At 39.0% G+C, this 12878-nt stretch overlaps 1 protein-coding gene across 1 annotated transcript in view; it reads left to right on the top strand.

The window, feature by feature from the left end:
• The window catches only part of LONRF1 (LON peptidase N-terminal domain and ring finger 1), a 44996-nt gene extending 32424 nt beyond the window's left edge, over nucleotides 1-12572 (top strand). Inside the window, exons 8-12 of the mRNA XM_061134918.1 lie at nucleotides 1153-1274; nucleotides 3674-3832; nucleotides 3946-4108; nucleotides 8672-8824; nucleotides 11219-12572. Coding sequence (XP_060990901.1) covers nucleotides 1153-1274; nucleotides 3674-3832; nucleotides 3946-4108; nucleotides 8672-8824; nucleotides 11219-11377 — 756 coding nt within the window. The 3' untranslated portion in view covers nucleotides 11378-12572. The remainder of the gene's footprint in view (nucleotides 1-1152; nucleotides 1275-3673; nucleotides 3833-3945; nucleotides 4109-8671; nucleotides 8825-11218) is intronic.
• The last annotated feature ends 306 nt before the right edge of the window (nucleotides 12573-12878 follow it).

The raw sequence follows: 12878 nt of genomic DNA on the forward strand, positions 1-12878 counted from the left end.
CCAGAGCCACTAAATCAGAAACCCTGGTGAGGGCTCAGCAGTCTACATTTTTAACAAGCCATGGTTCATGCTCAAGTTTAAAAACCACAAGTATAAGCCATTTACCCACCATTCATATTTTCTACTCTGTACTTCATTAGATACTGACAAAACCCTTATTTTTGCTGGATCTAGAGGAAAAGCTGGTTTCTCTTTATCTTGTGGTTGTCTCACAAGAGTTTTCCTCATTACTTTTATTAAGCAAATTGGCATTGGACATATATATACATACACACAGATATATATAGTTTCTTCAGAATTGTGTGTACAGACTCTGAACTTGGTCCCTGGCCCTATGCAGTTGTTAGTTTAGTTACAGATATATAATATATCCCTGTCCAGCTAATATAGTGCAGGATATGGTAGCTGCCTTCTATACATTAAAGGTTATTCCTAGGAGACAGAAAAATAATTAAGGAACACTTTATGCAAAAGGTAAAATTGCAGCCAGACCTTGAAGGATAGTCAGATGGCTTTTGGCAGTTGGAAGAGAGAGTAACACAAAAATGTATCAGGGTGTTAGCGTTCAGAGCATTATGGGAGTGGCACAAATGGACCACCTTACCCAGACGGTGGCTCACATAGGAAAAGCAGCCTCTTGATAAGGGCATCCGTAGTCATCGTGGGATGACAACAGAAGAAAAATCTGAAAGAAAAGTTATCTGGAAACTCTGCCACTGAAATGGGGAACAAAAAAAGGGAGCAGCTTTGCTTTTCTTAAATAAGGCAAATGCATTATTTTTATTCCTTGTCTCTCAATTAGAATGCTAATTTCAGATACACATGCACTGTCAGAAGGAACTTACCTTTGGTGTGGGAGACAGCAGGAGCAGTGCTGACTGCTCTTAATGGTGTGTGATCATAGCAAGACAAGGGTCATCTTACGCAGAACTTGTTTCAGGTTGCAGACGTGTCTTGAATGCTCTTGAGCTAAGCTTCAGGCAGGTTTTCCAGTTTAGCATCATCCATTGTACTGTTCCCCCTCACTAATGAATTCAGAACTGACTGTATAAATATGTAATAAAGGCTTTACTATATCAGTTAAACTGTTTTACCTGTTTTGCACTGTAGGGGAAAAAAAGTGCTGGAATGTAAAATAATATTGTCTTTCAGTATCTAGCAGATAGGAGGTACTGTGTCACACAGCTGTTGGAAGATTTAATAGTGAAGTATCTGCCTGATGAGCTGTCTGAGAGAAAAAAAATATATGATGAAGAAACTGCTGAACTCTCACAGTAAGTTTCTTCTCATACAAATTAACATAATCAAATCAAACTACTACCCTTTGAAATAATGAGGAGAACCCTCCTCACAGCCAGCTGGGTTCTGTCTGGAGTTCACCCCAGTCTAGTCAGAGGCATATCTTAAACAAATATTGGTTAATTTCCCCTGTCTTCAACACTCAGAAGTGTTCAGGTTTATTTGGTAACTTCAGATGTTCTGTTGGGAGTGACTTCCTGACAGCTCTCCACACTGAAGCAGTCTTTTAGGTGAGGGTGGGGGGCTCCCCCAGGGACATCAGGCTGGTGGAGGTGGTTGCTGGGACCTGCGGCCCTCAACCATCAGTCCCCGCCCACCGGAGAAAGTAGAGGGTAAGTGGCCTGGATTGGCAGGGGGAGTAGCCAATCGTTTGCAAGGGGTGGGACCTTGAGACCTGAGACGGAAATTGGAAGGGGTGACTTAGGGGCTAAATTCTCAATGGAGATACTGACCGTTCACATACTTGACTTAGTATCAGGAAGGTGGAAAACCTGGTGGTAACTTTGGGATTCCGTGGTACAGGGTACTACCGAGAGCACATAAAAAGCTAATCAGGGCTGGGTAATCTGGACCTGGTTTTGTTGCTCTCCGTGTTGCTTTCTCACGCTTTTCTTCTTTTCTCTTCCTTCCATGACTTGACCTCTTTCACCATTTTCTTCAGTCTCCAAGTTTCTTTACTGGGTTTCTAATTTCTTAACTCTTTTCTGTTCCTACTTTCTTTTAACTGGACACTGAAGACCAGAAGTGTAGCTGTTTCTAGTTTTCTTTTTTAAATATAAACATTTTTTATTTCTCACTAAGAAAAAAGTAACTGTGCTTCACAGACTTTTTGTTTTTAGTATGTGTCCACCAAATGTCATCGAGTCGGTGGCCTTCAATATAAGAAAGGTTTCTATCTTTTCTTTATAGAAGTTGATAGTGGTTTGTCTTCTGATGGAACTGATATTTTATTGTGCCTTTGTGATAGGAAATATTCTAATGTGTGGATTATACACCTTTTGGACCAACACTGCAAAAAGCTGGATACAAGAAAGTTTCAGATATGTTTTTGAAATACTTAAACACAATGCCAGGACCAGACCCCCCACAAAGAGTGGACTTTATGAATGACAGGAGTAGTGATGCAAGGGAAGCTGGGTGATGGAGAGAAGCCTCAGGAATCTTGCTGTGTACTAAATGGGCTGTTTTCTTAAGAGTAGCTCACTCTCTGGTGCTTACAAGTTTTGCTAATTAAAAGATAGACTGGGTTGTGTTTTTCCTCCCCCATTTTTATGTTCATAAGAGTTGTTAGTGTTGATAAAACACACAGTTTTAAAAGTAGAGGAATTAGGACTTGTATATTAAACGTGTATTACATATAGACTTCACATTGTGGTCTTTTTGAAGAAAGAGTAGAAAATATTAGTTGGGGTTGGGGGAGGGAGAGCCATAATCTGTAACTCAAAGGTAATCACCACTGGCATTTTGACATATATCCTTCCCAATTTTAATATTTAGAAATACATTAGAAACAAAGATAGGATTATTTTACTCCTATTATTCAATACCTTCCTTTTCTCATTAATCTAAAGTCTAAATATAGTATCTCATTTTATGGTTACATCATAATTTATTTTCCTGGTTGCCTCTTTTTTGCTTCTAAGTTTTGGCTACTATACACGTTGAACATTCTTACAATACTTGCAGGAAAAAGTACACCTGTTGGTTCAAAGGATATGAATATTTTTAAAAATTTTTGATGTATATAGCCAAATTCTTCTTCGGTATGGTTGTACTGTTTCAAACTGCCCCCGTCAGCTGCCAGTTTTTCCCCTTACCCTTGCTAAAGGGTTTCTCTAGATTAATGAGAAACTGAGCGCTGCCTTTATCCTTCATATTTCCTGCCAATCTGGGAATTAAAATGCATCATTTTAATTATCTGGAAAAAATTTATGCCATTGAATTACCTGCTTTTGTTAGTGAGAAAATACGTTAGTGACTAAAAATTTTTAAAGATGTGGTTTTTCTCCTTTGCAGGAGCTCACGTATTATTAAGAGTAAGAGTGTTTTATGGATAATAACTCTGTCATGTTACAAATATTTTAAACAGATTTTTAATATAAAATAGTTATAATCAATTGCTTTTGTTTTTCATAAAAGTACATAGCTCTGAGTGATAACTTTGTAAATTCAAATTTACTTGTAAGAGGATTACAAACAGTTTTAGGATTAATATTGTATCAACATAAGTTTAAATGAAGGGGATGCTGATTCTTATTCCTTCCAAGAATAAAAATTACCTGCTTTTAGAGTAAATTTTTGTTTTCTCTTACTGAAAATTTCGCTCATTTTTGTTGTATCTTCTGATATACAATAATGCAATTTTCTTCTTCAGCTTGACCAAGAATGTTCCAATATTTGTTTGCACTATGGCCTATCCCACTGTGCCTTGCCCTCTTCATGTATTTGAGCCAAGATACAGATTGATGATTCGAAGAAGTATACAGACTGGAACTAAACAGTTTGGGATGTGCGTCAGTGATACACAGAATAGGTATGCTTTTTGTCTAAATGTTTTTATTGATTCTTGAATAATCTGTGAATATTGCTGAGAACATGCGTGCTTGTGGCTTGAACTTTGGGTACTAACTGGAGTTTTTCTTTTAGTTTTGCAGATTATGGTTGTATGCTACAAATTAGAAATGTACATTTCTTGCCTGATGGAAGGTCTGTGGTCGATACCGTTGGAGGAAAGCGGTTTAGGGTTTTAAAAAGAGGAATGAAAGATGGATATTGCACTGCAGACATTGAATACCTGGAAGATATTAAGGTATTAAAACCTACCCTTTTTCAGCATTGGTGTACTCTGTCCTAGGCATTGTACAGGCCTGCAGTTTTCTAGGCACGTTAACCAGTTCTTCCTGTTAAAGACCCTCATCAGTACTTAGGCAAATTAGTTCCATTACCTTTTTCTCATTTTTTTTTTTTAAACTTTTTATTTTATGATGGAGGATAGCTGATGAACAATGTTGTGACAGTTTCAGGTGGACCTTCATATCATCTTGCTCTTAATCACTGTGAGTTCCAAGAGAACTTGGGAGACCATAACTTAGACTTTGTTCATTTCTACTGCCTTGACACCCACCACCATGCCTAGAATGTAGTCACATGTGTAGCTGAATGGTAGTTACTTAACAAAAGCAGGGTGTTGAATGGAACTTCCAATCTGACTTATGAAACCTGCTAATTCCTGCCCTTTTAAATTAATTGGTAGTCAAAGCTGATACAGTCAGCAGTAGATTGAACTTTGATGTAAAGGTAAACATGAAATCCTTGAATGGTTCTATATATATTAAGATATGCCTAAGATAACCTCAGTGATAACATACACACAAACTCTATAGACCATCACAGATACAGTACTGTCAGTATAATTATAGGTGATATCTTACCTGGGGAGGGTTAGTGTAATAATTTTCTTGAATAGGGTTAATGCTACCCTTTTGATATTTCTAGTACCCGCTTTAGCATCTGCAGTTAGTTTAGGTACCAGAAAAATGATTTGAGAGATTATAAGTATCAAATTAAAGGCAATTTTCTTTGGAAGGGCATTAGAAAATTATAAAAATCAGAAAATCTTGTATTATCAGTTGTTCATTGGTCTGCTTGATCGTCCCAAGCAGCACTTACTGAGTGTTAGCATTGGGCATTTCTACAAACAGTAGCTCACTGAATTTTCAAAAGTCAGATAGCAGGCAAGGAAAGTAGGATTCAGGAGTATTAATTATTAATAATTTGCCAAGACGATAATTTAAAGCCAGCTTTCTAGCTTCAAGTGCTGTGTTTTATCATTGCACTCTTGATAAGCTTCTCTGCTGATGAACTTCATTAAATCTGATACTGCCTATCCTATTTTATTATAAAGATGCTATGGGAAAACTTTGTGCAGTGAGCTAGAAGTATTGAGTTGGAATTTTGAGTTGATTGATATAGTCTGTGCCTTAGCATATTTGATTAATGGACTCATTTCCTAAAGGTGATATTCTTTGTAAAACTAATTTACATCTCCATATATTGTATTTGCTGACACAATTCCTTGACCATATATGTATATGAAATACAAATATGACAGTATGATAGAACATTGAAAGTGTTAGGGATTTGATGTTTAGAAAACTGAATTCTGTATGTTGTAGTTTTAGGAATGTCTAATAATTTTTCTTCATCTTAGTGCTTCATCTGTGTAATGATTTCTTGTTCATTCCGGGAAAGCTTCTCAAATTTGTTTTTTATATCAAGGGTATTTTTTCCCTTGGTGTTGTACTTCTGTTTTCTGTCTTTCAATAACATTTTAGATTCTGTTATTGCAAGGAAATTCCATAACTTTAAAACTTCTGCCAGCTTTTTAGCTCCTTTTTCTAACCAAACTCATGATTTTTATCATTCCTTGTTTACCAAAGTTCATGGTTTGGCCCCTTGAATTTTATAAGGCTGGAAACTAGATACTTTTTTCTTTTGTAATAGTTTTAACAAGTAACATGTTTATTTTTTTAATCAAGATTTTAAAAATTGAAGTATAGTTGATTTACAGTGTTAATTTCTGCTGAACAGTGAAGTGATTCATTTATACATAAAATATTAAAAAATGTAAATATTTTCCATTTTTATTATAGAATACTGAGCATAGTTCTCTGTGCTATATAGTAGGACCTTGTTTATCCATTCTGTATATAAAAGCTTATATCTGCTAACCCCTGCTAACCTCTCCCTTCATCCCTCCACCGGTCCCCTCTCCCTTGGCAACGACCAGTGTATTCTCTGTATCCATGGTTCTGTTCCATAGGTTCATTTGTGTCATTTTGAATTCCACATGTAAGTGATATCATATGGTATTTGTCTTTCTCTTTCTGCCTTACTTCACTTTACGGTAGTTGCAGCCATGTTGCTACAAATGGCATTTTTAAGTTTTTTATGGCTGAGTAGTATTGTGTGTATGTACCACTTTTTTTAACTTTTCATTTGATTTTGGAGTATAGCCAATTAACAATATTGTGATAGTTTCAAGTGGACAGCAATGGGAATCAGCCATAGCTATATATACACCCATTTCCCCTCAAACGCCCTTCACATTCAGGCTGCCACACAATATTGAGTAGATTTCCCTGTGCTATACAGTAAGACCTTGTTGGTTATACATCAGCAGTGTTTACCACATCTTTATCCGTTCATTGTTTCCATGTCGTGGCTATTGTGAACAGTGCTGTTGTGAACATAGGGGTGTATGTATCTTTTTGAATTATAGTTTTATCAGGAGGTATGCCCAGAAGTAGGATTGCTGGATCATACGGTAATTCCATTTTTAGTTTTCTGAGAAACCTCCATACAGTTTGCCATAGTAGCGGTACCAACTTACATTCCCACCTATAATGAAGGAGGGTTCCCTTTTATTTACAGACTTTTAATGATGGCCATTCTGGCCAGTGTGAGGTGGTACCTCATTGTAGTTTTGATTTGCATTTCTCTAATAATTAGCAGTGATGAGTGTCTTTTTATTTGTTGTCTTGGGAGACTGACTTAACACCTAGGGGAATGTTTTGCCTATGACCTCCTCTAGGAAATTTTATGGTGTCATGTCTTAGGCTTAAATCTTTAAGGCTTTTTGAGTTTATTTTTCTGTAATGGTGAGAGGGTATGTGGCTGTCCAACTTTTCCAATACCCCTTGCTTCCTTTATCAAAGATTGTAGGTTTCTGGGTTTATTTCTGGGCTCTCCATTTCTATTCCATTGATCCATATGTCTGCTTTTGTACCAATACCCCTTCAGTGGCATTAAGCACATTCACATTGTTGTGAAAAAGCAGATGCTTTTTCATCTTTGGTTTTATTTTTCATCTCAAGTTGTTAAAAAATAAAGTTACATTCTTTTGTCTCTTGTGTACTATAGTCTTACCTTTATCAGGATGTTTTTTAGACTCTCATTGTTTTTATACTGAGTCATCCTTGAGATATGAAAGGCTGACTAAGGCAGTATTTGTTCAGATGCATTAATGTATGTGAAATATAGTGCTCTCTGGCACAGAGCAAGTGGGATAGGCGTGTGTGTTAAAGAAATCAATATGAGATGGATGAGTTAATGCTCAGTCTTCCCACCTGTGTTTTATGTGCCTAGTCTTTTGGATCTTAGGCTGGAGGCCAAAGCATTTAATTTTGTATTTGCAATTTGATGAACCAGTAGTCCAAAGGGCATACAGAGGGGATGGAGGTAGGACTTTACAGCAGAATTTCATCATTGCATAATGTATTCCCTATCGTTTGATATTCTGGCTTTATTATGCTAAGTTATTGCATCTTTTGTTTTGTTTTTTTGACCCAACTCCCTGGTAAAAGTTGTAATTACGCTTTTCCTCTGTTCTCTTCCTACTTTTGCTACAGCAGATCTGTACCTGAGACCTCCCCCAATCTTTCCTTTCATTGTAGCAACTGTATTCTTCTGCTTTTTTGTTCCACTGCTTTCAAAGGCCCTTGATCCATAGAGATGAGTTCCCAGTCCCTGTAGACCTTTATTTGAGAACTCACTCTCCATCTTACCCCTCCCAGCTTGGGGCTGTTAGTTGGGTTCTGCAGTGTTGCACTGCTAACTCAGCAAGGCCAGGTTAGCAGTGCTGGGAGGTCAGGCCTTGCTGTCTTTTTTAGTCTGGCCTATTGGTACTGTATGAGGCAGAAATGTATGGTGTGTGAGGTTTATGGTGTTCATAAGAATAATACTGAGCATATGCCCAGAGAAAAACATGGTCTGAAAGGATACATACACCCCAGTGTTCACTGCATCACTGTTTACAATAGCCAAGACATGGACGCAGCTTAAATGCCCATCAACAGAGAAGTGGTACATATCTACAATGGAATATTATTTACTGAGTGCAGTCAGTCAGACAGAGGAGGAGAAGTATCATATGACATCCCTTGTATGTGGAATCTAAAAAGAAATGAGACGAATGAGGTTCTGGTTTCCAGGGGCGGGGAAGAATGTGAGGGAAGAGATAGTTTGGGAGATTGAGATGGACATGTATGCTCTGGTTTATTTACAATGGGTAACCAACAAGGACCTCCTGGAGAGCACAGGGAACTCTACTTAACGTGAGGTGGCAGCCTGGATGGGAGGGGCGTTTGGGGGAGAGTGGATACGTGTATACCTATGGCTGAGTCCCTTTGTGGCCACCTGAAACTGTCACAACATTGTTAATCAGCTATAAACAAATGGAAAGTTTTAAAAAAATAACTCTAATCCAGCATTGGAACAGGTATTCCTTTTTAAATATTTTCCCGCCACTTCTATAACATTGGTAGTGTGGATGGGAAGACTAAATACAGACATCTTACTGTTGTATTTCTAGGTTGAGAATGAAGATGAAATAGAGAACCTCCGGCAGCTTCACGATTTGGTCTACTCTCAAGCCTGCAGCTGGTTTCAGAATTTAAGAGACAGATTTCGAAGCCAGATTCTTCAGCACTTTGGATCAATGCCTGGGCGGGAGGAGAACCTCCAGGTAGGATGACTTTGATACTGTTTCCAAAAGTTTCACTCTGTGTGTAAACCTAAATTGGAAGATTTTTAAGTTTCTTCATCTTATTCAACATTTCCTTTGTCTTGTCCTTAGACTCATGACCGTGTATTTCTAGCACAGTGGTACCCACTGCATCTTATATAGGAAGAGAAAGGAAACAGGTGTGAGCTGAGCTGTCTGTTAGGAGTGTGTGTCGGAGAAGGAGAAAGCCCCTCTAGTGAGGATTTTTCAGAAGGAGGGATATGGAGTCAAATGTGGGACATGGGAGGTCGGATCAAGATCCCACAGACACATCAAACTTACATCTACATATGGAACAATTCTTACAGAACACGTACTGAACGCTGGCAGAAAGACTTCCAAGAGGCAAGAAAATCCCCATATAACCAGGCAGGAAAGAAAAAAAAAAAAAAACGAAGGGAATTGGGATGGGACCTGCACCCCTGGGAGGGAGTCGTGCCGGAGGAACGGTTCCTGGGAGGTCCCTCAGTGGCAGGGAGACCAGCGGGGAAAAGAGGGCGCTTCGGAGGTCAGACCCTGCGAGGAGGACGGCGGTTGGCTGCCTGGGGAGAGCCTGACGGGGCTGGGGTGTGGTGTCCCCTGCCGGGGGAGCCCAGAAAGAAGCCTGGCTGCCAGAGAGGCAGGGCGCCCTTGCTGGGGAGCGCAGGACCACCACAGGAGCTTCTCTCAGGCAGCAGGGGGCTGACTACACGAGCTCCGGGGGTGTTAGCCGCGACCGCAGTCCAGGACTCCGGAGGTGGCCGCACTCGCTGCCGCCGCCGAGGGTTTCCTGAGTGGGCGCCAACCCCCGCCCTTCCAGAAGCATCCACGAGCCGCGTGCCTGCGCGCCCCCACTGAGGGGCGACGACCAGTCAGCCTGAGGAAAGAGGCAGCGGGCGTCCAAACCAAACAGTGCTCCAGCCAAAATCTATTAAACCCACACAAGCTGTGCAGGGGTGCTCCCACTTGTAAATGGCCGTCCGAGACTACAGTGCCTAGTTGTTTCTCCTAAACCCAGAGTAAGAGAAATTGTAAGTAAAATGAAGACGCAGAGGAGGCACTCACAGTAAACAGATCCAAGCGAATTCCCTGAGAGAACAATGAAATAGAGGCCTCTTCAGTCTAGTAGACACCAGGTTCAAAAAGGAGGCAGTGAAAATAATTGAAGGAATTAAGAAGGGCTATCAACATAAATGCAGATTGTTCTAGAAATTAACTAGAAACTATAAAGAGCTGGGAAAAATTAGAAAACTCATTTGCTGAGATGAAAGCTAAGCTGAAGGCAATGAATAGCAGAATGAATCATGAAGCGAGAATAAGAAAAGAAGTGTTCTGGAAGATAGAATAATGGAAATTACCCAATCAAAACAGCAAACTGGAAACCAAATGAAAAAAAAAAAAGCAATATAAGATACCTATGGGATAAAATTAAGTGGGCCAATCTATGCATTATAGGGATTTCAGGCGGGAATGAAAGAGAAAAGGGGATCAAAAATGTATTTGAAGAAATTATGACTGAAAACTTTCCAAATCTAAAGAAGGAAACACATCTCCAGGTACAGGAAGCACAGAGGATCCCAAACAAACCTACAACAAGACATGTTATAATTAAAATGGCAAAAGTGTAAGGATTCTAAAGGTAACAAGAGGAAAACAGTTTATTACAAGGGACCCCCCCCCCCCCATTTGGCTATCAACTGATATCTCTACAGAAATACTGCAGGCCAGAAAGGAGTGGCGAGATACATTCGAAGCCCTGAAAGGAAGAACCTGCAAGGTTACTCAACCCAGTACTGGGTATCCTACTGGATACTCGACCCAGTAAGATTATCATTTAGAATAGAATGAAAGACAATTTCTCAGGAAAGTAAAAAGAATACAGCAATTACTAAATCTATCCTAAAAGAAATAATGAAAAGTCTTCTCTGAATAGACATCAAAAAAAAAAAAGTTCATTCTCTTCAAGTGCACATAGCAGGGCACAGAACTAACCTCTTTCAACAAATAAGAGTATAGAAATCAGAAATCAACTACAAGAAAAGAAGTGAGAATGATTAAATAGAGACTGAACAGTATGCTACTAAAAAACCAGTCGGTCAATGAGGAAATCAAAAGTACTACCTCACACAGGTCAGAATGGCCATCATTTAAAAAGGCCACAAATAACAAATGCTGGAGAGAGAGTGGAGAAAAGGGAATGTTGGTGGGAATGTAATAGTTGCTACAGCCACGATGGAAACCAGTAGGGAGATTGTATTTAGATAGAGAATCTGACACTGTGAACTGCTCAATCCAGATTAGCTTGGTGGTGGTATGTTGCTGCTGGGCCTACATAACTACTTGTTTTGTTAACATAAAAATGTGGGTTCTTCTTAGGCAATCCCTAATGGACCGGCCTGGTGTTGGTGGCTGCTTGCTGTCCTTCCTGTTGACCCCCGCTATCAGCTGTCGGTCTTGTCAATGAAGTCTTTGAAAGAACGGTTGACAAAGATACAACATATACTGACTTATTTTTCCAGAGACCAATCTAAGTAACCAACTGCTTGGATCCTCCTCTAAAATTACCCTAATCTGGCTGGGGTGACGGCCAGGTTGTCCGCTGCCTTTGCACATCCAGTGCTGGTTTAAGAAATGTAAGGAAACTGTTCGTTTTTTTTTTTTTTCTTCAACCTCCTGAGTCATGTGGTTCTGCAAATGAATACCTTCAACTAGGATTTAGACCACTAAGAACTTGCACAGAAAAACACACACCGAATGTGTGTTAAACCTCTACATTGTGATGAAGTTGCACTATGTACCATACTCTAAATGAAATGAGAACTGTGTGTGTGTATGTGGGGTGGGTGCGTGCGTGTGTGTGTCTCTGCACGTGTGAGTAGTATGAGTGCATTTTCTGTGGCTTTAAAATTTTAAAAGAAAAAAAAAAAGCCATAGAGAGCAGTACTTGCCGAGGGTCATTTATTGCCCAAGTTTACAACAGTAGCGATACAAGTTTTTGCAAATTGAATTTGCCTCAGATTTCTCTGTCCTAATGCTTACTTTGCACAAGTATTTAAGCTATGGTATCGAGTATCACTCTTTGTCGGAAATACCGCTCTTGCTGAACTGTCTTGACCATTGACTATGACACAGTTTCTTATTTATGTAAATACTTGCATCCCAACAGCCGACGGGCATCGGATGCAGAACCTAGAGCCAGTTTTCAGGAACAACTGCAAACCTGACTTGGTACTGTGCATCTATTCATAAAACACTTAAAACTGTGAAAATATGGTTTACACTTAACTGTACATAAAGGTAAATGGAGAACTCAGTTCAGTACCAGTTCGTTTGTACATTTTAGCGGGGGGGCTTTTCACATTAACTGCCCATCTGTGTAATTTATAGTTTGACATGATGTGTTTGTTTAAAAAAATTACATAGTATAAACCCATTAAGGATCTGAGGGAAGAGAAGAAGCTTAATGTAGAACTAAGCTTTTAAAGTATGTGTTTTTTTTTTTTAATCCTGGTCTTGGTGCAAATGTTAGTTATGCCTTATTCATATCACAGTTAGGTCACTATGCTGTGACATGGTCTGTATTCATGCTGCCCTAGATACTTTTGTAATTATTTGTTGCAGACTTGTGACTATCCCTCTTAACTTTCTTTTATGTAAGTAATTTGTAAAAAGTTTCTTAAAAATTTTGCTTTTGCTTATTTAATTTTGAATAAAAGCTAAATTCATAATACTTTTTTCTTAATTATTAGGTCAATGTCAAAAAAAGAACATGAGTTTTCTTTACTGTTTTTGTGTTATGAGATGTAAATAATACAGCTTTCAAAATATTTTTGAAATACTTTTTTTTGGTCATCTTTTGACCAAACAGTGAAGTGTCTTAAGGAAGCTCTAGTCCCATCCTCTAAAACACATTTTGCAACCTCTTAAAAGATCTGTCCCTAGTTGCTATATTATGCAGGGAGCTCAACCTGGTGCTTTGTGACAATCTAGAGGGTGGGTCGGGGTGGGAGGGAGGTTCAAGAGGGACAGGACACAT

The sequence above is a fragment of the Dama dama genome, chromosome 32 (assembly GCF_033118175.1).
Source record: "Dama dama isolate Ldn47 chromosome 32, ASM3311817v1, whole genome shotgun sequence".
Taxonomy (NCBI): domain Eukaryota; kingdom Metazoa; phylum Chordata; class Mammalia; order Artiodactyla; family Cervidae; genus Dama; species Dama dama.